Source organism: Anguilla rostrata, chromosome 16, assembly GCF_018555375.3.
Source record: "Anguilla rostrata isolate EN2019 chromosome 16, ASM1855537v3, whole genome shotgun sequence".
Taxonomy (NCBI): domain Eukaryota; kingdom Metazoa; phylum Chordata; class Actinopteri; order Anguilliformes; family Anguillidae; genus Anguilla; species Anguilla rostrata.
Genome location: NC_057948.1, coordinates 22,619,730 through 22,645,425, shown reverse-complemented (window position 1 = coordinate 22,645,425; position 25,696 = coordinate 22,619,730). Strand labels below are relative to the sequence as shown.

General features: G+C 43.7%; 1 protein-coding gene and 1 long non-coding RNA gene across 5 annotated transcripts in view; both read left to right on the top strand.

The window, feature by feature from the left end:
- Positions 1-7,995, top strand: part of cspg4 (chondroitin sulfate proteoglycan 4) — a 189,169-nt gene extending 181,174 nt beyond the window's left edge. For all 4 annotated transcript variants that reach the window (XM_064312304.1, XM_064312302.1, XM_064312303.1 and 1 more), the window contains 2 exons: positions 2,407-2,590; positions 4,013-7,995. In XM_064312304.1, coding sequence (XP_064168374.1) covers positions 2,407-2,590; positions 4,013-5,799 — 1,971 coding nt within the window. In that variant the 3' untranslated portion in view covers positions 5,800-7,995. The remainder of the gene's footprint in view (positions 1-2,406; positions 2,591-4,012) is intronic.
- Positions 7,996-15,021: 7,026 nt separating this feature from the next.
- LOC135242496 (uncharacterized) lies at positions 15,022-24,628 on the top strand. The gene is made up of 4 exons (XR_010326371.1): positions 15,022-15,281; positions 18,103-18,127; positions 18,998-19,755; positions 22,616-24,628. It is a non-coding gene; the product is annotated as an uncharacterized LOC135242496 (long non-coding RNA).
- The last annotated feature ends 1,068 nt before the right edge of the window (positions 24,629-25,696 follow it).

Below are 25,696 nucleotides of genomic sequence, written 5' to 3'. Positions count from 1 at the left end.
TTTGAGAAGGGTATATCATTTTTTCTACAGAAGGGGCAGAAGTGTAACAAAGTGCTCTTCTCTTGATCTCTTGTAATTTTCCATATTTTTAGAGCTCAGTGGCTCAGAAATGATGAAATTAGCCTCTATTGTGACCCACGTTCAAAAGCTGAAATTCTACAACTACAGTACAATGTAAGAAAAACCCTGCGGTGTCTACGTTGCCTCTCAGTTCTGCAGTGCAATGTGACAGAGACTGACATACTTTATGGGACCTGCTAAATCTGCCCTTTCCAATGTGGGGGTAATGCGGGTTTTACTGTCATCCCACCCTCATCCAACTGTACCTCAGACATGAGGCAGTATATGTTGGGACTTCCTGTTGTGTCTGAGTTATAAGCACTAGAAGGATTGGCCACCAGCAAATAGACATTTCCACCAGGGGGTGCAGTGGCGCTCTCTGCTCCACCTCATTTCCCATCTGGACATGTTGCAACTCCCTCCTCTTCTGTCTCCATGCCTCCGTCAGCAGACCTCTGCAGCTCACCACGAACACTTCTGCTCACCTGATCTACAGCCTTTTCTGACAGCTGTGCCACTCCCCTTCTACCATGTCACCTCTAACAGCTTGCATCAAATTCAAACCCTTGGTGCAAGCCTATTGGCCAGCTAAAAGCAGCCAGCCAGTTACAGTGAGTTCCATAATGTTTGGGATATACATTTTTTTCCTTTTGGCTCTGTACTCTTTAATTTTAGATAATTTTGTAATCAAACAATTCACATGTTGTTAAAGTGCCATTTGTCAGCCTTTATTCAAAGGCATTTTTATGCACTTTGGTTTCACCAAATTGCTGCTCTTTATATTTATTTTTATATAACACCCCCACCACCATTTTCACAGATGAGGGGTGGTGCTTTGGATCTGTGGCAGTTCCTTTGGATCTGGGGCAGTTCCTTTTGGCCTCTACACTTTGCTCTTGCCATCACACTCTGATACAAGTAAATTGTGGCCTCATCTGTCCTCAAGACCTTTTTCCAGAACTTTGCAGGCTCTAATAGTTGGTACTATGTATAAAAATACAATTTTATAAAAGCTGAGATGCACTTAACCTCTTTGCTTGATCACAAATCTAAAATTGTGGACTACAGAGCCAAAACCCAAAAAATATCTGTCCCAAACATTATGGCGCTCACTGTGTATCTTCAAAAGATCATCAGACCTGACACATCAACCAGATCTCTCTATGCTGAAACATCTAGGAACCTGTGTTTAGTCTCAAGAGTCTGAATTGAGTCTCCTTCAGCTGTAGTTCAGCTGCTTTTCATGTAGTGCGGTGATACCACATATCTGCGGAAATCCAACATCATCTCTACCAGCCTCCTCCTGTTATTCTCTCTCCCAGCATCAGGGGGCTCCCTTGCACATTTAGTTCTGTGTTTTTTTTCAGTGCAGTTAAATTGTACGAGGAGGGCTGCCACCCATTCTATTTGAGTTGTCACAGATTTCACCCAAACTTTGTGGGGTTGAAAAGCTAGTCAGCATTTTGGGTGTTTACTGGCTTTTGCATCTAAAGTATAATCAGCTTTACAACAATATGTGCGTACTGGCCAAAATAGCAACAGTGACTCATTTCTGAGCCAAAATGATTACTTGACTGTTTATTTGGAAATATGCTTGTTGTAAATTACCAGCAGAATATATAATTAGTTTTTTGTTTTTTTGTGCTTTTTATTGTTAACTGATGTGACATCATGGTTTTGGCTTGTATGGAAGACAGCTTACATCACCTTGGCTCATGAATTAGAATCAGTTCAAGAGAGAGCTTGGCTGAAAAAAACAGATCTGCTGCTTCCTCTGCACTGAACGTCACCACTAATCCAAGGCCACACACAGGTGGACGTCCATTTCAGCCAGACATTCTGACTATAGCAGTAATCACAATCATAACCATAACCATCTTGCTCCAGGTCATGAAAGGAGTGTTTTACCCTTGTTCTCTCTGCCACCTCAAACACAGCTGAGAACAGTGCTGTGGACAATATTAGCCTGTCTGAAATGGAGCAGGGCTTTTTCAGCCTTTGCTGATACAGGGAGCTCCACCCAGCCATCCCGGGGTCCCCCATCACAAGTTAAAAAGTGTTCAGATTGCAGTCTCAGACCCAGGGAGAGAGGTTTGGGATTGTTGCTCGGGGACCCCTTACACTACCTTCATGGACCCCCTGTTGATTTTCTTTGCCAGTTTTTAAGCCCGGTCTTTTCTATTGCTCCTAATTTGCCATTCTTAACAGTCTACACTAGCACTGTCTACCTTTGACACCTGACCAGGAGGCACACAGCCAAGCAGTGCTTTAACAGGGTGAGGCACCCAGCAGTGGCAGGGCTGGCTGGTTCATCACAGTCTGAAGCATTTCTCTCTCCACACGTAGCTGGACTCTGGGTCCATCTTCTATGAGCACCAGATGCCTGAGGAACCCTTCTGGGTGGTTCGGGACTCTGTGGAGCTCCTGCTGTCATCCAGCCCAGCCCAGGACCTCAAGCACGTCCTCCCCATCACCGTGTCCTTCTACGCCGAAAACCACAACTCCTCCACGAAGCTCTGGAGGAATGCAGGTACTGTGCCGTCCCAAGAATAAGAGCACACTTTGCATTTTATTCTCTTTTCTTGTTTTTAATGTTGCTTAAATATATTCACCACATGATTTCCTCCACTAAAAAAAAAGATCGCTCCAGTAACCTCAAGAGCAGTGTTTTTAGCGTGCTCCACTGAACTGAATGCTAAATGTTTTGTTTTTAGATGTCAAACGTTTTATTTTTTCTCCAGATGAAACTCTGATGGTACTGTAATAAAATGGAGGAGCATGGGAGTCATTTGTGGAGGGCCTAGTCTCTTTCTCTCTCTTTCTCCTTCAGTTTTTCCAGATGTTCCAGCATTTTTCTTCTCTCAGTTTTATTTCAGATCAGTCCACCCCTCATCAGCTGACTCAAATACACGCTTTCCTCTCTGCTTCCTTCTATTTTTCTCTCACTTATGTTGCTTTTATTTCCCAAAGGTTTCAAGGATTATCACTCACTCTAACTATTCAGTGGAGGTCCCAGACACCCAATTTCCCCTGGTTTTGTGTATATCATTTGTTTATTTTCATGTTTCCTCTTTATTTTTCAGCATATCCAGTGATTATTTAATTAAGCTCAGCAAAACTGGTTACATTTATTTGCTTGTGGTGAGAAAAACATGATTGATTGCTGAAATATCTGACCAAGACGTCACAAACCAATTGTTTAATCTGATATTCAAATATTTGACCTTTTATAAAAATAAATGTTTACCATCCTTGATTTGTGAGGCAACACTTACAGCAGGCCTCTGAAAACTGGTCATTTTTGAGTAATTGTATTTTGCATGCAAGTTTTCTTGGGTATTCAGGAGATCAGGGATATATTTGATTCGGTAAACAGAAAGTTCAGTAAATCAAAGTGCACTGCCTGTCCAACTCATTAATTATCATGTGTGATTGAGTTTTCCACAAAATTCACCTTTGGGAAATGACAGAAGGCATCAGCCCTGCAGAAAATGTCCATTTTCAGGGTTATTTCATGGTCCCTGAGGTGCTTTCCATTCAGAGGCAGTCAGATTGACAGTGGAGCTCACTGCGAACCCCAGACTCCCAAGTATCAGGTCTGGAGGCTGGAGCTGATAAATGTCTTTGATAAACATTAGCTTAATAAATTTATCCTACCCTTTTTCTAGCTTTCTGCCTGGCTGAATAAAACAGATGGGGGAAGAATAGTCCAGCACGTAGCTCTATAAAGTGTACATGCTGGAAAAATAATCAAATACATATGCTTTTTAATGTCTGTATGAGAAGCACTGTATAAATACATTTTATTATTATTTATAAGATGTTGAATTGCACAGACAAGAGCAGTTTTTTTAAAGTTTTCTACACCCCCTCTCTCAGTCTAATCTTTGAATGGCCAGTGGAACTGAGGATAAGCATATGCGTGTGTTTTTGTGCTCTGTGTTAACCCCAGGTCTTGACCTTCTGAAAGGTCAGAAGAAGGTGATTGACAGCTCCAGGCTGGATGCCTCCAACCTGCTGGCCAGTGTGCCGGAGTCGAGGCGGGGATCCATGGGCGTAGTGTTTGAGGTGATCCAGTTCCCGTCCCACGGGACCCTTATGCTGGGGGACGTGGAGCTGCCCAAGAACACCCCCTACTTCCTGCAAGAGGAAGTAAACAAAGGGGAGCTGGAGTATGACCACGGAGGGGACCCCGAGCCCCTGTCCGACAGCTTTTTCTTTCGGGCATGGCTCAACCCAAGCGGTAGGCGCCCCCAGACCCCGGCACCGTCTAGTGAGGTCCTGGAGGAGCCGTTCAGCATCGCGGTGACGGGCGGGCAGAGAGAGCCCCCCGCGCGGCCCGAGCTGGTGAGCGTGGACCTGCTGCTGGAGGTGCTGCAGGGCTCCTCGGCCGTGGTCACGCCTCAGCACCTCAGCGTGGCGGACCAGGACAGCACGCCCGCTGACATCCTCTTCACCGTCACCCGCCCGCCTGCTAACGGCCGCCTGGTCCACGCCGAGACCGGCAGCCCAATGGACAAGTTCACCCAGGAGGACGTCAACGGCGGGCGGGTGACCTTCGTCAGCGACGGGAGCCTGGCTAACGGCTTCCTGGAGTTCACCGTGTCAGACGGCCGGCACCGCACCGAGTCGCACTCCCTGCACATCGGGGTCCTGGCCCGTACCCTACAGCTGGCTCTGTCCCGCGAGATCCAGGTCAGGCAGGGGGACGACGAGACCCTGGTGACAGAGGCCATGCTGAAGGCCACCACAGGTGGGCCCAGCGAGGAGGAGGTCATCTACAAGATCACCAACGTCCCCGAGTACGCAGCCATGATGGTGGACCGGCAGCCCACCTCCGCCTTCACGCAGCGGCAGATCCGGGAGGGCCGGGTCAGCGTCCGCTTCGTCAAGTCCACCTCCCCGCGGGACTGCGTGGCCGTGCTGGCCCGCAGCCGAGCCGCCAACGCCTCGGCGGTGCTCAACATCACCGCCACGCCACTGGTGAACCTGCCCCGGGCCCGGCCCCTCCTGCCGCGCGCCTCCACCGTGCTGGTGGACCAACGCCTGCTGGACGCCTCTCCGCTGGCCAACAAGACCATGGAGGTGCCCACGTTCAGAATCACCCGGCAGCCGCGCTCGGCCTGCTTTGTGCGGGTGGGCGGGAAGGAGGACGGGCGGCCCATCAGCACCTTTACCCAGAAGGACGTGGAGGAGGGTCGCATCGGCCTGGAGGTGCTGAAGGACCTCCAGGCCGGGGACAGTGTTCAGGACGACCGGTTCGAGTTCCTCCTCCAGGCCCACGGGGTCCCGCCCGCCGAGGGGACACTGTCTTTCAGGACAGCCCCCTACAAGCCCTCAGCGGTCTATGGGGCCAAAGTCCTCAAGGTTCCCTCGCCTGATGCCGGATCTTCCGCCACCACCCCCAGCCCAGACCACTCCGAACGCAAGCCTGTGGTGTCCCGGCCCAGCAACCTATGGGCCATCCTCATCCCCATCCTGGTCATCCTGCTCCTGCTCCTTCTGGCCCTCGCCCTGGCCTACTATCTTGTGAGACGGAACAAGACGGGCAAGCACGACGTCCAGAACGTTGCCGCCAAGCCCAAGAATGGGGAGGTCAAGCAGGAGACCTTCCGGAAGACCGACCCCGCCAACAGCATCCCCATGTCCAGCATGGACTCCAAGGAGCCTGACCCGGAACTCCTGCAACACTGTCGGACAACCAACCCACCCCTGAAAAAGAACCAGTACTGGGTATGAGGACGAGCCCTAGACAAGGGATGCAGAACCTTTATGATCCAAAGTATTCTATTGGAGCTTCTCTGAATCATTCCTTTCAGTGTTATTTTCAGTGACTCCTTGTAAGGATCCATTTTAGTATTGAGAATTTTAGCAAAATGCCACATTCGATTTGAGTGTTTTGTCTCGGTGGTTACCACAATCCATTCTTCTGTGGGGCCATCCTCAGGTAATTAAACACTGAAAAACATCTATTAGTAGTGGGTGGAGATTAAATCAGATGAGTAATCTAAATAAGAAATGTTTTAGTTTTTTGTTGTTGTCTATTTATTTTTCTAAGAAACCTTGCTGGATCCTTGGGATATTTTTTTTCTTTTTTTACAGAGCCCAAATGGTGTTCAAGGACATGAACATAAATTGTGTCTTTGGAAACAAAAAGGCCACAGAAACGCAATGAATGGTGAGAGATGGAAAAGACAGGTTCTATTGCCTAAAATAAATGTACTTTCATTTATTGCCAATATTATTCCCCTGAAGTACATAAATAGACAATTTTTGCGTTTCAAGCATTTACCTTTATGATAAAAGAGGGATGGATATGTATACAGTAATAGTGAATTTTGAAATAGAACTACACTTTATGAAAGAACAGATAGACTGTCTTTTTCAGTATTTTTTCTTTATTTTTTTTATAAATGTAGTCTTTATTTACTTTGCGGGTCTGCCAATCCTTTTAATTAGATGTAACTCTGCACCCCGCTGATGAACGCTCGTTAGATTCACTGGACTGACCTACGGCACTGAAAAACCCTATAACAGTATACATTATTGTGCAACCACAGACAGGAAGTGACTCACCAGGGATCTGTGTTGCACCCATTCCATTGGCTGACAGAGTAGTGTGATGTCATTCAGTCTTGTAAATGTTCCCTTTTACAGGTCTCTGCTTAGGTCTTGAGAATGATTCAGATAATTCTGTTTTCTCATGCCGTGTGTCAGGTTCGACAACCTACACCATCTCAATAAAGCTTGTGTTACTCAAACCCATGTAAACTTGAAAACCGGCTCTGAAAAAGAGGAACTATGACAATTAAAGGAAAGGAATGTGTATAAGCATGCTTTTACAGAAACTCTTTATCGTGTATTTTAAACACAGAAGATTGCATAAGGTTAGGCAATAAAACTATTAGTGGTATAGATTCAGGGAAGTAGGAGAGAAATGGAAAACAGAGGAAGGTTTAAAAATTGTGCATATGGTTTTGGAAATAAGCATGTAGTATCCAGGGTTAACTATTTTATGAAAGAAGTAATAAGATATAAGACAGACAGAAATCTTCTCTTATTTTAACCCCACCAGAATATGCTTACAGATCTGCCCCACTGATGTATAAGCATGTTGTGTCAGGGTTAATTAAAAGAAGATGACAAAGGAAAGACAAAAATGTTGTTTTCAACCTGAGCAGGGCCTGCAAACAGATCTGGTCCAGTTGTGTTGCATCGCAGCTGGTTGCTGTACATGTCTGCTCGTGTGAAAAATGCATTTATCTAGTTCCTCAAGTTATTCTGCATTTTGCAACGCTGCATTTACTCGCCTTGGCTATGATCTGACCAAGATGCCAGATATGAAATAAAACGTATCTGTTTGTGTAGAACATGAGAGCTCACTTGTACTGTTGGACAGTTTAGGAGATATCTCAGGAGGTGTTGGAGTTATACCTTTCATTAAGCTAATGGCTAATGCGCCCGATGGTCCTACTTGCTTATTTATTTATATTTAATTACTTTTACACATTTTTGTTAAAAAAACAGCAAGCCATATCCTTGTGTATTTTATGTACCATTTTGACCTATAATTCTTCCCTTTTCTGAACTCTTTACCTATGCATATCGTTGGTTTGACGCCTCTGAGTTGGTAACACTGGTGAAGATTTTAAAAAAGAACTCTTCTTTCCATGAAGCACACAGAGATGTTTGCTGTAATCTTTGCTGAAGTTCTCAGATTTCAGGAACAGATTCTCATTGCTGCCAGTTTGTCAGCTACAGGTATATTTTGGCTATAGTTGTTGCCTTTTGTCTTTGTTGAAGTGAGCCATGGGTTTTGCAGGGATTGTTGGTTATTGAATGTTTTTAGAGCATTTCGGCAACCCTGATGCTTCAAGAAGCAAAATGTGTAACGAAAGCCCAATTTTTGGAAAATAAAAAAAATCACCAAACAAATGACGAGTGTGGTTTTTGTTCTTTTGCTTTAATTGTATTGTTTTTTTACATTGCTTTTATTTGTGAGCCAGTTATTTTATGCTAAAGTTTCTGGTTATTGAATTTTACAATGGGGCAGAACATTTTTAACATTTTTATTTGGTTATTAGATGGCCTGAATGCAAAATAAAAACAAAAAACTTTTGGTTAGATATCCTTATGAACTGTTCTATGTGTTAAAAATTAATTTAATCCAAGAATCACATTATTGAGTTTGTTTAATCGGGTTGTTTGTTCGAGTTTAATCGGACTTCTGCCTCAAATTATTGTCAACCACCTGCTATAAATCAATAATGTATCAAGACTTGATGGCCATCTTACATCCTGTACCACCCAGATCAAGCAATGGATCAAACTGACCAGCTGGTGGCGCCAGGGTGCAGCTAAGATTTTCCAGAGGAGCAAGCGTTTCATAAAGTGGTTCATCAGCATTTACTAGCCTCTCATCTACACTCATTCTTTCCTATGTACCACTGTTTCCTGTGTCTTTAGTTTCTTCTTTTCCCATTTTTTCCTCAGTAAGAGAGGCCTTGCATTCTCAAGCTGCAGTTTAGCAGCTCCCTGTGCTGCCATACACGTCCCATTTCAATTGAAACAGTTTTGATTAATCACTCAAAAATTTCACAATGTTTTTCACTTCTTAGTATAAAAACAGGGGGGGTGTAAATTGTAGTCACATGTTCTTCTGGGTGTTCTTAAAATGAATGGCCGTGATCCAAGTAATTTTTTGTCTCTCTTTAGCTAAACTTTTGTGTCAGAACATGTTTGTTTGTTTGTGCGTGTTAGCGCAAATGAAGCCTACATTTATAACTTGCTTAACAGTTTGTTTTAAATTTAGGCAATTAAAAGAGTAGTTTCCTTTGAATATGTTTAAATTGACCATAGATGGAGACAGAGATACAAATCTATAGTGTAATGATTTGAACTTATCCAGTAAAGCTTTAATTAATTGAATGAATGTTTGAATTTGGCATGTTCAAAGGGAATGTGTAGTTTGTTCCGTGTATTTATTGAATGGTGTAATAGCAATATAACTGCTCTGCTTTTATTGAGGGTGGGTTTGTTTTAAGATGGAATTTACCTTTTGAATTTGAGTATGGCAAATATACTTAATCTATTTCATTTTCATCACATATGTGTACAGTAACCCTGAACTTTCCATTTGGAATACTTTATTTTTCTGGTTTTTCTTGGAGGCAGAGAATATGGAACCTATTTTGTAGGGTTCAGGTTTCATAACAGCTGATTGTTGGAACAGGTGTGGCTGGTGAAGCATTGAATTAAAAGAAGCTGCCATTTCCCATTTGAGAGTGAGTGATTTTAAAGAAAGCTAAGCCCCCTGATGTTAAAGTGAATACGTATGGCTGCCCTCATTATATTGTGCAGTTAATTGGTATACAATTTTTTTAATGAGCATTTAATTTCCTGGAATCATTAAACAAACAGCCCTGTGTAGAGAAACAAATCCAAGTGTTCAGCGCACAGAAAATATGTTGGTGTTTGTATTTACAGAGTTCCGCAGAATGTACAGTACTTGATGTCAGTAGTGTTCTGGAGAATTCAGACTTCATCCTTTTCTTAAGTGCTGTGGAGATTATCTAAACTCCGGAGACTTTTCGGTTTTTCAGGTTCCGAAGCCCGTTGGTGGTGTTAAGAGTTCACCCATATCATAAAATCACTGGTTGTCATTCCTCGTCAGGAAAAAACTCCCAGGTAACATACAGAAAATTTACGAATTTCTGGACATGCAATTTATATGTGTGTGTATGGGTGGGGGGGGGTTCTGTGTGTGTGTATGCATTTATATGTGTGTGTGTGTGTGTGTGTGTGTGTGTGGGTCTCTGTGGGTCTGTGTGTATTTATTTTATTTATTTGTTTATTTAACAGGGGCCATGCACAATACAACCGTTGGGCCAGAGTTAGCTATATAGCTAATTTACATCTGCGGTCCCTGGGCAGGAAGATATTAAAAACAATACAGTACAATACAAACAATACAATACAAAAAATTAAAAACAATACAATTAGCAAAATTTACAAACAGTACATCACATATAAAACAACATCATACAAAATATGCATTACATACTCTCCATGTTGGAAAACAGTTGGTTCCATACAAAGGTTTAGATCAGTGATCACATGATTGGTTTGTCTTGAGCCATGTTTTAAGTGTTGTTTTAAAAATACTGAAGCTTGTGCATTCTCTTATATGGGTGGGAATTGAGTTCCATTTATCTTCTGCTCTGACTGAAATTGCTGATTGTGCGAAAGAAGTTTTCCTAAATTTAGCCGAGCAGTCAGCTTTGACTGATGGCCTGGTCTCCCTAGCATTGTTCCTGCAGAATGACACACATTGTTTAAGTGGTGGTGGCGCAAGATCGTATGTTAGTGATGTGGGTGATAATGTGTGTGTGTCTGTTCCTGAGTGAGAGTGTGTGTCAGTCTTTGTGTTGTTGAGTGTATGTGCGTATGTTTGAACAGTAATGTTTAATATGAGTGTGCTCCCTGCTCTGGTTACCACATGTACTTGCTGCTGAGGCAGGGACTCACCCTGCAGTACTGCATCCGTTTCCTTTTCCCACAGTTCTGCTGATAGGATCCAAATGCAAAATCATTTAATAACGGTCCAATAAATAACATGGTGACCCTTGATCTAAGATTACTGTGTATGAGAGTGACAAGAAAGAGTGAGAAGAGAGGACATAGGGAAAGGGAAGTGGGAGAGGTGTGTCTGCTTGGGGGGTGGGTAAGCGGGTGTGTGTGTGCATGCATGTGTGTGCGCGTGTGTGCGTGTGTGTGTGTGCGTGTGTGTGTGCCTGCATGTGTGTGTGTGTGTGTGCATGAGTGTGCACGTGTGTGTCTGTGTCTGTGTGTGTGTGTGTGTGTATGGTGTGTGCGTGGGTGTGTGTGTGGCACAGTGAGTGTGGGTGTACATGAATAAGAGTGAGTGAGTGAGAGTTCTGCATATTTACTTTGCTACGTCTATTTCTGTTTGGTGGATGATAGGGCTTTGCCAGAGAACAAACACTGAGGCCATTTGGGAATTTCATTGCTGTAGCTATGAATTTCCCAAGAAACTTACAAATGGGATAATTTGTTGGACGAAAACATAAATTAATGAAAAACATAAAGTTGTGAAAGATACCTCAATTCAAATAAAAATCACTTGGCCCTGAGAATGGTACAATTTCATATTTTCAATGAGATTTTTTTAGCTTGACGATCTTTTACTTCAGGGAAACCAAAACCATCTGTGACCCTGGCTGTGTGGGGAATCATGGGAGTGCACAGTGTGAGTGGGTAAATAATGTGCAATTTTAAATAAGGAGTGCAGCAGAGATGATCACAGGAGAGACTAAGAGGACAACCCCCTCTAGCCCAAGTCTTTATTCCGTGCTCCAGGTGTTGCTAAGCAGTGCGGACACAGCCCTCTAGATTCGAGACTTATGACCAGAGGGTTACAGGTTTAAATCCCTTGTGGGGCGCTGGTGTTATGGCGTTCCAAGGGTACCAAACCTGATCTGCATGAGTAAATATCCAGCTGTACAAATAGATCAGGCTTGCAGGAAGGGAGCTATGTTACTGTGCCCCGGAAGAGGACAAACACAACGGCAGTACAGGAGTTCAGTTGTGGGGAGGAGGCAGTAACATCTGTTGCAAAGTGCAGGAAAGAGGACTGTTCAAGGCCCCCCCACTGCACCCCAGCCACCTCACTGGTGGGGTACTGTCCAGAGGACAGCTGAGTGAGCTGCACCCCTTCCTGCAAATGCCCCACTCTCATGTGCTTTAATGGTTTTTGGAGAGAGTTTCTCTGCAAGGCAGCTCAGAGCACCAGCCTCAGGCATTATCTGACATATAATTCACATTCCGAGAATGCACTTGGAGTTTGTCCGGTTGTTGATGTCAGCTTTTTCAGGAAGAATGCATAGCATGTGGATTATTTCAAGATGCAGTTTAAGTTTAATATTATGGTGCCATAATCACATACAAATGTAAAACAACTTCATCCATTTCCACAGATGTCTAAATAAATACAGCGGGAAGGGCCAGTTACCTGAGAGACCGTTATGTTCACCTGGAGAATAGAACATGGATGAACACGATGCACTCTGCAGTGTGTTTGTGTAACTGTTTAATCGCCAATCCCTGATGAACGGGACCAGGTGCATAGAGGGTATTATTGCAGTAGAGGCTGTCGGATGCTTCTGGAACATATGGCAATTGTCAATGTACTGCACAAAACAGAGCCTCTGTGTTTCTCTTTCTCTCCTTCTCCCTCTCTCTCTCCTTGCCTCCTCTTGCTCTCCCTTCCTCTCTCTCCCTATTTGACGGGGGGCAGGAGAAGGAGATAAGACTGGCGTGGTATTGTGGAAGAGCAGAGACAGCTGACCCGCACATGCATCCTCACACAGACTCTGCCAGCAGAGCAGGCCCTGCAGTTGAGCCCTGGTCAGTCCCGCAATGCCCTGATGTTCTAACATGGACAGCCCTGAGCGAAAGCCCGTTTGCAGACAGTTTCCCCAAATCTTGTTTACAGTTTGGAGACCGTGCTCTTGAGCGCCCTGTCTGAAATTAGGAAATGAAAGCATAGCTGCACGAACAGCTGAGAAGCACAGCCATTTATCACATTGCTCTGCGCACATTAAGGGGCCATTCAGGCAACAGCCAAAGGAAAATCTGTTAAAACAAAACCAGTCGTTTAACAAGGTCACCGAGTTCTGTCTGCATGATCATCCTAAATGCTTGTGCTGATATGTTTCATTCCAAGGGACAATGCTGTATGTTTGCATTATAGAAGCTTGTTGAAAATTTCTCACATTCCCTAAATGTCTTTTCTTTGTGGGTCACTTACCACACGCAGGCCCTCTTGATGAGCACCGGTAATGCCGGACGGCGGCTGTTCCGGTAAGGCCTCAGGTATGTCTTCACCGGGGACCCCGTTGATTTAGCACAGAGGTGTCAAACCTAATTCCAGGAGAGCCTTTCCACATCTCTGCTGTTCCCTGGCCTGTTCTCCAGACGTAATCATAATAAGAAGTTAATTAGTCTTATGCATTTCCTCAAAATGTACAGCAGTAATCCTGCTGTTTTTTTTTTAGCGTGGAGCTTAAACAGAACACTCACATGCACTTTGATGTTTGGGAAAATGGAAAATTGAGTGAATGGCTCAACAGCGGAATCAGCTGAAGTAGCAAAAATCTGCCAAGGAGTCATATCCACTGTCTGCCTTGGGATTCATTGGTTATGATGTAAACAGAGGGGAAAAATACTTCATGCTAAAAATATTATGCAGAGAATGTGTTTTCATAATCTTGACAGGTTCTTGCTGTTTTCCCCTTTTCCTTGTTGCCATTATTACTTGAGTCATTTTCTGTAGGAAATAAATAGGAAACTATTTTAATTGTTTTAAAATCTTGGTCTGTGAGTAATTTTCCTCTCTTTCCTAAAAAGGGGGTGGGCATGAGGTGGGTGAGCAAGGGGCAATCTTTGTTTGTGGATTCTGGCTGATGTGCGTGAGGAATTTATGAAGGTGCTAATTCGGTCTATCTTGAGCCAATACGAGGAAGAGTGTGAATGGGACTCAGGAGAGGATTACAAAAGTACATTTTGTTCCCAAAAAAGGCTTGTTATTTTCCCCGTAGTGCATAGTGACAGAGCCACGCCTGTAGTTCTGACATCATTTCAGACATGCCCACTGTCTTCCAGCTGTTTCAGACAGGAAGTCTATTTTTAGACCAATTTTTTTTTTTTTGCTTTCCATTTGTAATTATGAATGAAAACCTCATTGGTCTTAAACTTAACTCTGATGTTGAATTAATAAGGAATCTATGTGCCCTCTTTCCATTTCTGCTTTTGGCTGTAACCCAAACCCTGGAGGCTTTGTTCGGGCCTATGAAACAGGGCCTCACTGGTCCTTTCCATTCATGTGTCTATTTGAAACCTGTAATTAAATTATACACAGCCTGGGTTTATTTGCTGGTGTGGGGAATATGTTCACGTTCTTCAGCTCGTGAGTTCAGCTTTTCTGTGCGTGTGTGTGTGTGTACGTGTGTATAACTGTGTGTGGTGTGGCGGGGGGGTATTTAATCACACAGCATTTTCCAGGCCTAGACCACATCTCTCGATATTTTGTGCATTGTACCTTATTTAGGCGACAGGCACATGCATGAGGCAGACTGCATTTCCTATGGAGACCCGGGTCAGTGGGGTGAGAAAGAAGAAAGCGATTTCAGACCACAGTGCAGAGCCATTCTGTCTCACCAGCACCCCCGGTGGACAAACTTCAGGAATTGGACACTGGGCAGAGCTGCCCGTCTGATGCTTTGGTCTGGGTTTTCATCTCCACTAAATTCAGCCAGCGGTAGTGCTGTGCTGTGTGGAATTAAAATCAGAGTTAGTCCAAGAGGGGAGAGAGAATGAGAAAGAAGGAGAAAGAGGGAGAGAAAGAGACAGAGAGAGGGAGGGGGAGCTGGTATGCAGCCTGGCCCTGAAGTTATTTTAAGAGAGGCAGAGCTTCTGGAAATGCACTCAGACAGTGTGCAGTCACCTCTCGACACCAGCCCAGGCGCTCCAGAGCACGAAAACACAGCAGGCCCTGACCACATCCCCCGCTCTGATCCAGAGGCGAGCCCTTACAGAGGGCCTCAGGATCACACCAGTGTGTCCATAAAGCTCATTTGCTCCTTTCCTTTCTTGTTTGCATTTCTTTTTTTTAAACCATCAAGCAGTATCAAAGTCAAATTGCATTTAATCTGCTACAAATTTTTCCAATGCATTCCCTTCTTGTGTTCCCAGTGTATTGTACAGTGTAATCCTGGGCTTAGTCTACTGCCAGAACCTGTGTCTGCGTAAGTATAGTTTCGTTCACAGTCATGCTACTTGTTATGTTGTAATGGAATTACATGTTTTGTCATTTGCTTGGTGCTCCGAGTGCTTTAATGTGTTTATGCTGAGTCAAGGCCTGGCCTTTCTGGATGTTTAGAGTCTGTTTGTCCAAATTGTCTGTGGTTATTACAACACTGCTTGTTTTCTCTACAAATTCCTTGCACGCTTTTTTTTTTCTTTTTTTTTTTTGGATTCTTCATCAGGGTAGCTTTGCGTGTGTATAGTTGCTCAAGTTTGTGTTTTCATTTCAGCCCTGCTCCCTCCATCCTGCCTGCGCAGGACTGCTGATGTGAAGCATGAAGGATCAGCTGGATTCAGCTGAAGGAGGAAATGTTGGCTCCTCTACTCCTGATAACAAGGTCAGCCTCACACCTCCACTTTTCTCACCAGTGATGTCTGACAATTAATGAGAGCACCACATACACACACACACACAAACACACACACACAAACACTCACACCCTTCAACACACGCACACACACACACTCTCACACAAACCGACACACTCTCTCTCTTTACACATATGAACGTTCACACACAATCAAACACGCAATTCAAGCACGCACATGCAAACGCACTCACGCGCACTGTCCTTCCAGAATCAAGGTTATCTGTGAAAGTCTGAGGGACGGAGGGAGGTGAATCCAGGAAAAAACATTTTTTGGGTGGAGTGTGGCGCTGATAACAGTGTGTGATTGGCTCCATCCTAATTTCCCTTTCAGTTGGGTTCCCATGGGGGTGTCGCCTGGATGTTCACTTCCTGTTTGGTCCCACTAAAGTTGATGCTTATTTATGAATTTCCTGACCTGCAATTTGTGTCTGTGTGTATTACTGTGACTTTAAATGATTTTTATGGATCAGGGTACATTAATACTATGATAACAGATAGCATGTTTTTTTCCCATCATGAACGACATGTACAATAAAACTTCCTTTCTTACTCCTTTAGTGAGAGTTTCTAAGCAAAAAATATGCCGTTGTGGCATTTCAAGTAAGCATGTCACATGGAACCAAAGCGGAACAGCCTGATTTTTTATTTTTAAATGGGTTAGAAAATTCTCTTTCCGGTTAGTGCCACACATGCACTAACCGGAAAGAGTAGGGTGAAGACACCCCTTACATTGTAATACATTCTGACTCAGGGTGCTGGCTGAAAAGTACATGTGATGTTGATAACCAGGGCAGACTGGAACTTACCACTGTCAAGTTGCTGCCAGTCCAAAGCCCTCACCTGATTCTGCTTTAATGCCAGAGCACACGTTCAGACCATCTGTTTGAGTCTCCCAATGGGTCCTTAGCAGAGACATAGCCAAGGGAGAGGGGATGGGATTTGGAAAGTCTGGAAAGTAATAATTCACCCTCACCCTGCCCCCTCCCCCTCCCCAAATTATCCATAGGCCCTGTGAAGGCCAAGACACAGAGGCGGCCCTCAGTAAAGACGCACAATACACTCTACTGTCTGTGACCCAGGACTGACTGTAAACATTTTCATAGTCATTACTGTCTATTTATCTGGAGAACACCAGCCCAAGAGAGAAAGAGGAAAAAGAGAGGGCAAGATAAAGGGAGAGGGAGAGAGAGAGCAAAATGTCAAGATAAAGGGATAGAGAGATGGCAAGATAAATGGGGAGAGAGAGAGCAAGATAAAAAAGAGAGATTGTGTGTGTGTGTGTGTGTGTGTTTGTGAGAGAGAGAGAGAGAGAGAGAGAGCAGCGAGACCATGGTTTCAGAGCCGGGTTTTCCCAGGCCGGAATGCTGTTTAAATGGGCCAATCGGAATGCAAGGAATGTGTCCAGGCTGTTCTGAAGGAAATGGCTGCTGTCTCCACAGGGAACTTGGATATGGTCCCAGGAGGACAGAGGAGAGAGGGATAAGGGGGAGGAGGGAGAGAAAGAGAGAGAGAGAAAAGACTGCCGGTGGAATGGCGGTCTGTAGCCGAAGCCTAACGTTTTTGTGCCTGCCTCCTGCATTTTCCTGTTGAATGCTCGTTTTTCACTGAGAGTGCATCTCGTAAAATTCCTCCGGCCCACAAAACTGACCGTATGAACATGACTATAGCAGACATGTCCCATCATGACCGTGCTTTAATCGCAGCTCATTGGTGTTCGGAAGAGCATCCTTTGTTCCTCACACAATCACCTGACACACCACGAGGCTGCAGGACGATTTCAGCATGCTTGGATTCGTCACTTTTTTCACAGTAGTCATCATAAACTTCATGAGCTCTGCGCAGCTCATTTTGACTGCTCTAACGCCTTCAGGCCTGGCTACCACATGCTTTGACTGCAGTATGCACGTCCTTTCCTGGCTGGACGCTGTTAACACATTGCAGTACGATGTGTCCATACTCTGTCCAAAGGCCCTACAGTGGTGTTACTGTAGTGAGCACATCACTTATTTCAGTATTCATTCATTTTAACTGTGAACAGTACTGAAATATTCATTTGGCCTCGCCATTACTTCACGCCACTGCAGTACATTAGTACTTTGACCTCCATCCCTGCTGCATTGTTTCAGCCCGCTGGTATTCGGTTTCAAAACGAAATGGGACGTCATGCATGAAGAGCAAACAATCTTCAAAAGCGGTCATGCCCGGCCCGACTGCTAGTTCGCTCACGGTCCCGCCTCCTCATTTCATCCTCTGCCTTTTGTATCTCAGGACACCTCCCTGCTGCTCTGCAAATATTTCTGTCAGAGCCCCCCCACCCCACCCCGCTCCCCCCGCCCAATGTGACTTTGGGTGATAATAGGGTCCTTCGTTCAAAATGTGCACATATGTACAGTCCTCTGCGGGCCACACAGCTTTCACCGCTATCCCCAGCAGAACAATAAACACACAAACGCAACATTTACACTCAGTAAATGATCAACAGGCACAATGCGCGGGGGTGGCGGCAGGGGGTTGGGGGTTGGGTGGTGGGGGAGAGGCCACAGTGCTTCAAACAGGACGTACAGTAAAGCCTCCGGAGAGAACACTGTACTGCAAGCTCTTGATGTTGACATGACGCAAATGCTCTAATCCAATGCAAATAACACGCGGTCAAACAGGCGCGGCGCAGCTGAGCTCTCTAACATCTGATGGAGGTCATTTAGTCATGTGACATGTTATCCTTTGTTTCACTGCTCTTTTATTTGGATTGTGTCATCTGATGTAATCTTTTACTTTTCTTTTATTGCAGAGGAACAGTGACCACCTTTTATCAGGTAAGGTAACCTATGGTAGACACAGCATTTCCTACATTCAGCCAGCCTTCCCTTGATGTCTGTAGTTGGTTTGGAATGGAAATGGAGCAGCTGAAGTTTTGGAACAATAATGGATGAGGGGTTAAACACGAAGCGAATAAAGGAGAAATAAGCAACTCTGGACCCACTCTAAATCTCAATTTAAAGTCCTACCTGTGGTTTGTCGCTGTATCTGAACAAAAGTGGGCTTTATATGGCTGGATCCTCTATAGCAAACCTGATTTTATTAATTTATTTATTTCCTCATTTTCTACATTTCCTGACACCTTTTTTCGTTTTCCCCATTGTTTTATGAATTTTTGAGTAAATGAAAAAATTGTTGTGTAAAACTAAATCATAATAAAATTATTGAATGGAAGCAAGTGAAATGATGGCATTTAAAGGGTCAAAAAATGTATTTAACCTTCCATGAGGACACAACATAGGAAAGTATGTTGGCTCAGCAGTGGAGATTGTGGTCAATAACTTTTAACCTGCTGCGGCATTTCCATTGCCAAGAGCTGGAAATCAGTTTGGAAGTTTTGAAAGCAATGAAGGTTTGTGACTTGTAGAATATTCCATTGGAGTTTTCTTTATGGCTCCATGGCATACAAACCATAACTGAATTACATGAAAATTGCTTCTAGGGATATGCTAAACATCATTCTAACCATCCAGGAAATCTACATTGAGGATATTCTAGAAACATTTTTGATCTAAAAGGATTTTTTTGTCCCATAGACTTGTTTATCGTGTCAAAATCATCACCAGCATAATCTTTTCTCCCATTTTTGAATTACCGATTGTATCTGTATGTCCCTTCCCTCCCCACCATGCCCAAACTACTCACAGAAGCGCAGGCTCGTGTTCTTGCCATCTGGAATGTGTGCAGCCAGACAGACCCGCCTTTTTTCAAGCTGAGTTGAGCGGTCGCTGCTCTGGAGAACTTGCTTCTTGCACAGCTGCCACAGACAGACTGCAGGCACCCGGTCAACCAGAGGAGGTCGCAATGGAAACCCTGCCGACGGACACCCTCCCTCCCAGGACCATGCGATGTTCAGTCGTTCATCATCTTCACAGGGCTCAAAGATGCAGTCGGCACTGGCACAGTCACGGTTAGATTCCAGAGTGTAGGGTACATTACCACACCTCACTCTAGGACAGGGATGGTCAAATCTGGCCCTCGAGGCCAGTAGTACTGCTGGTTTTCATGCTTCTCCTCTGATCAGGACTGATTTATCTATGACCAGATCTATGAGTAGCCATGGACCCAGCAGTATAAGGAAAATAGGCCGGTTTAGTACACCTGTAGAATTACAGTATTCCAGGCTTACAGACACAAAGAAACAGACATCACTCAAGAAAATCAGTATGTTTATAGGTACTTAGGCACTAATCTTTCTGTTATGGGAAAATGCTTACAGTCCAATGATACATTAGGCACACTTGATTTTATTAATTAGCAGCTCAACAAGATCTCTAACTGTTGAATGACGTGTGTTTTGTTAGGGTTGGAGTGAAGACCTACATGATGGTAGATCTCCAGGAACAGGATTGGGTCAACCCTGCTCTGGCTACTCAGTGGCATCGATCAAACAATTTCCTATCAGGTAGAAAAGAAAATCAGCAGTACTACTAGCCTCAAGGGCGAGATTTGCATGTCCCTGCTCTAGTGCTTTAAATGTACAATCCATTGGATGGCCTCTTCTCTGTGTAAACATTCTGAGACGTCTGTCTGAATAGCTGTCTAAATGTACATTCCAATGGCGTAGAAGTGGCCATTTGCTTGGCCCTCAAGTGGCATTACTCAGGTCCGATCCCACTGTAACTGCCTGGGCTTTGCACGAGTAAAGACTGGGCCTTTGTTACTAAGGGTCACATGACCCCACAGCCTCCACAGACAGTGGAATGTCAGAGCGGTTGAGAATACCGTTCAAATATGTGTGCTGTTCCAGAGTTTACACAGTGCGAAGCAAAACCGAAACATCCAAGATTATGACTGTGTCTTTCCAGATCGTTCACATGCCTTTCCAAACCTTCCTGGATTCAGGTTACAATCACATATCCTTATTTTCACTTTTTTTTCTTAGTTCTATTTATGTAATGCTGTCTTCATGAAATACAATTTTGTGATGTTTTTCTGTTTTCTTCTTCTGCTGGTCCTGCTAGCATAGCCAGAACAGTACATGAGTTACGATCCACTGTTCGATAGACGGCTTTCGTGTGCTCAGAGACCCTGGGACTTTCCATATGAACACTGGAGTTTCGAAATTTCAACCACCGGAATTCTGTTTGGTTCCAGTAACTGAGTTCAGCAGGGCAAAAGCTGCTGACTGTAATGGCAGACACAGCAACTGCCACAGTTATAGGGGCACTGCCCATTTTTTCCTCTGAATTGGTTCCCCCTGAGTAGTTCTGCCCAACTATTAGGCACATCTGGAACTGGTTTGGGCGATGTTCCTCCCCCATGCAAGAGCTGGTGTGCGTGTGTGTGCGTTGGGGGGGGGGGGGGCAGGGGGGGGCAGGGGGGGGGCTGAGTTACTACATCTCTTTGGCCAAGAGACCAACCAGCAATTTCCATGGTGCTAGAACAGAAACCACGGCAACACTCATGAGTACTCTATTATTCTATATGCTATTCATTCTGGGCTCCTTACACCCTGGCGTAATTAGCAGATCCAGGGCATGCATGCGTCTACACTGCTATGGCGTGCCCATGGTTCCAGAGACGTCACAAAGCAAACTCGTGACCGATTCAGTTTTCGTGTTTCTCTCGTTTGTCCCATTGAGATTGTTCCAGGTGACAGCATATTTCCAGGTGGAATTTTTTGGAATTTTCCATGGTGGAGTTAACAATACAATTTTCTGTTCCCAAACAGAGGTCAGATTGTTCTGTCAAAATGTTACACCACTAGTGAAAAGCGTACACTGTACGGTATGTGTTCAGCAATTAATGCAATTACACTTAAAGTTTATGGCCAGGGTTGAGTTAAGTATGGGCCTGACTGTTCATGTTGAGATCAACAACCAAAAATTTGTCCAAAATGCAAGGCAGTGCTCACCACACTACGTGTTAAACTTTCTTTGGTAATTTTTCACACCACTTTCTTCTGTTGAAGAAAGTGGTGTGTTTTTATAAGGTTCCCTGTTTCGTTCCCTGTCTAGGGAGAATTTTCCTGTACGTATACATTAAAAATAAAATGTATTTATATGCTTTGTTGCGGAATGGTGGATTTTCATATCACACAAACATCATGTGACAGATTTGACTTTCCCTCTACCAATCAAATGAGGGCTGTCCTGGCAGTGAATACATCCAGAGGGCTTTCTTATGGGTTGGTGATGAGCCACACAGTCCAGAGTTAAGTTGTCACCTTGCCAGTTCTGACTGCGGGAGGGAATTCCATGATGCAACACACAGCTGGCTCCCATTTCACCCAGGGAGGGAGGGATTCAGTGGACAAGGTCTGCCCCAGTTCACTATGAAATAGCGCCCCCTCTGGTCAAGCAGCTGTTCTGCCTGTATTCATAGCTTGGCATTCCAAACAGGCAAAACTGAGAAGTGTGGAGACAAAAGGTGTTAAGATTCTGCTTTTCAAAGCAGAGTATTAGATTGATTCAAACCTCCGATTCCTCAAAAGCAAGGGACAGCTGTAGGCATTCCAAACCTGAAGAAGGCAGGATCATGGGTTCCCATCAAACCATGCTCCAGGTCCATGAGGCTCTGTGAACAGACTGACTTCTCAAAAGTGAGCAAATTAAGGAGTAGAAAGGCTGTGGCAGGATTGGCCTGGTGACATGAGCGGTGGGGAGGTGTGGGCAGAGAGAGGATTTTGAGCCCCTAGCTGTGAGAGGAAAAGACCATCTGTTCATTTTGTATTATTTTACATCACAAAATAAATTAATTAATTAATGCCCCCTGTCAATTTTTGATCGCACAGATCTAGGAAGTGTTATGCAGCTTGGCTGTGTACCCCAAACAACCAAATAGGGCACAGTCCCCTCTCACTTTTGCCCCTGGATGGTGTCAGAAACCCCCACCCCCACACCCCAAACTGTCATAGTGGTGGGCTGGTAGCTCTGGCATGGCACGTGCATCTGACTGCCATTCCTTTGATGAGATTTGTTTTTTTTTAAAAAACATTTCTGCATCTACTATGCAAGTAAATAATGTAATGTAAAGAAAGCATTTTTTTTACTTTTTCAAAGCATATGGAAAGCAAATTGTTTTGCACAGCTGAGACTGCAAGAGTCTTTCCTTTGCCAATATCTGTCATTTTCTCCATGTACTGTTTTTCTCTATTCAAACTGCAGCACATGCAGCACAGATGCTAGAGCTACACTTGACCTGTGAGCAGTGTGTATGTGTGCATGCGTGCATGTGCGTGCGTGTGTGCATGCATTCATGTATGTTTTGTTATGTGTGTGTGTGCCAGACTAAAGAATCACTTGTGCTTTTATTTGTTACAGGCCTGTTGTATTGGGCAGACCAAAGTGAAGATGTCCATTATAAAGGTAAGTTTGCGGTTACCTCTTTTGTCAGTGCAGACTGTAACAGAGCTGTATTCATGATTTTGTGAAATACACCAGACAAATGGATCAGCTGATTAACCATCCACTGGCTTTCTGTTCTCTGTTCCAGCTCAGATATTCATCGATTAAAACAGCATTTCCCAACCCAATTCTTTAAAAAAGTAAAAGTTATATATCCAGACATAGCGATGAAGAGATACTGAATACTTACTATTTTCTTTTAGGTTCAGTTCTTTTAGGTTAAGTCTACTTTTTAAAACTTTTTTTTACAGTCCCTATATAGCAAAATGAAAAAAGTTTACATTTTTATTTCATGAGCCATCTCATACAAAACCACTTATTAATAATTATTTATAGGTATTAATAATTAATGTTGTCTGCAGTGATATTGTTGGTACTGTTGAGTTTTTGGTTTGGGTTTGGAATGTCTGTATAGATTAGTTACGTGTGTGTGTGTGTGTGTGTGTGTGAATAAAAAAATAATAAAAATGTTGATCACAAAAAAGTAAAAGTTAAAAACTTAAATTAACAAATCCCCATTCAGAAAAGCCAAAATAAATGCAATTAAAATGCATATCACTTAATTAAAACCCTGACAGATCATTTAGGCCTACCGTTGACATGCCACATCAATGTCATTACGTTGTTCACTTTTGAGAGTGGTGTGCTGTGAGATCTCTCCCTCAGCTTCAAAAGGGATACCTCATGCAGAAATGCAGCTGTATTTTTTACAGGGGCAGAGGGAGAGAGAGAAAATGTTGAGGTTTCATTTTTGTTTCCCTGCTTCTTCACCAGAAACAAACTGCCACAGAACGGGCAGCTTCCTAAGCATTACTTAAGCCAGGAGTAATGCATGATGTAACGTTAAGGTGGGGCCTTATTCCTCAGCCATTTCCTCCTTGGTTTGCTCATTTTATAGGGACTTAGCTTTTTCAAAAATGAGGTGGGGTCGTATTTCTACTGAATATTTTACTATTCGTTGGAAATATACATTTTAAACCTCTGCTTTAATGTGTTCATTCCTTCATTCCTAAGGGTTTTTCTTTCATCTAGAGGTGCAATAATAAAAAAAATATAGAGACATTTTGTACTGCCACAAGCAACTGACGTCACTGCAAAGTCCCTTAGCAAGTTCTCTCCAAAGCCAAAAATAAAAATCAAAAATATGGAAGAATACTTTTAATACAGTTTCTATGTTATTATTAATACGAGAGGTGATGGAAATGCAACTCCTGTGAAGGAAGAAGGAATGGGGGATGAACTCAGTCACGGTGAAGTCAATCAATCTGAATTATTCAATTTGCCATTGATCTGATTTGCAGAAGTTTGGCTTGGAGGGAAGAAGGCTCATGGTGAACTCATATTTTTTTAACAGTGATGGAACAGATTGAATGCTTTTGCAGATGAATCTCTCCAACACACACACACACACACACACACACACACACAGTAGTTCAGTTGTAGGGTTTCTCAGCATCAGTGAGTCTCAACATGGTGCCTAAATCAGGTGCAGTTTCTAGTCAAGTCAAATTGCATTTGCAATGCAGTGCAGATATATTTGTCAATTGCAGTGATATGCAATTTTATGCATTTACAAATATTTTGAGTAGATCAGTTTGACCTTTTAGATACCTTAGGGCAAGGCTGCCCAGCCGTGCTCCAGTAGGTTCTACTATCCAGGAGGTTTTCACTCCAGCCCTAACAAAACACACCCAATTCAACAGCTAGAGATCTTGTTGAGCTGTTAAATGTCATAGAATCCGGAGTGCCAAATAAGGGCTGAAATCAAAACCTACACAGCATCAGATCTCCAAGCACAGAGTTGGGCAATGCTGTCTTAGAGTTTTTGGTATGGATTAATGTATCAATGGAAAAAATGTAAAATGTTTCCCAAAACAGAAAAATTAAAAAGCCTTTAATCTGTGCCTATAAACAAACCGTTTTTCTTGAGATGTCTGTTTCTTTGTGTCTGTAAGCCTGGAATACTGTAATTCTACAGATGTTCTGGATAGGCCTATTTCCTTATACTGCACACTGGGTCTATTCACTAGGTAAGATAAACATTCTCTAAAAGTCATACCTCTGTCACAAGCACTGTAAAACACACAAACCTGTCCCTAGATGTAAAATGAATATTCTTTATCTATAAGCTGTTGTAATGACTGATGGTGTCCTTCATAAAGTCAACACTGGGTTTCTTTGAAGAATGGGTTTTTTTTTTTGAAGACCAGGACCATGCCATTGCTGACTATGACCAGCAGCTCCACAGGCCAATGTACAAGTGGCTCTAGCTTTACCCAGCAACAGGAGTTGTGTCAATCTCAGCTGGCCGAGATTGATAGTGCACCTGCTGATTAATCAGGTGCTCATTGCTTAATCTGCCCATGAAGAGTCCGCCTGCAACTCATGTCTGTGCAAGCTTGGCGTGTAGATCGTGGGGTGAGAAGAACCCCCCCCCCCCCCCCCGCTCTCTACGTGATTGGCTTTCCACATTTTAAAACTACATGATTTTTTAAATTCACCCTTGTTCACAGTCATATTCGCAAGGGTTGCTTTGGACATCACCAACTGCAGCTGTAACCCTTACCTTAATTTTAACCTCAGTCCCAACCCTAAATAAATTTGGGCATCACACTCAATTTTTCATAAAGAAGTGCCTGGGGCACCTGCGAACAGACAAGCTTCTTGGATCTCAGATTCTCAGACCATAAAATGAGGATGGGGAGGTGGGAAGGGGGTCTCATCCTCCCATAACGCAGAACAAAAAGAGTATGGCTTCCTATTTGCCTTGGCCTCTAGCTCTTCCCCCCACCCACGTTCGGTGGCCCTGCAACAGATTTTTAGACTGTAAACATCTTCAATCCACTTTGATGTTACCTCCCTCTGGATCTGACCCCAGCAATAACAATATTTTGACAAGACCACAATATTTTCATGTTAAACACTGAACATGGTTGTGCATTTTTTGGCAATGTCTGAGGTATATATTTCCAAAGCTGTGAAATCCAAAACAGGCAT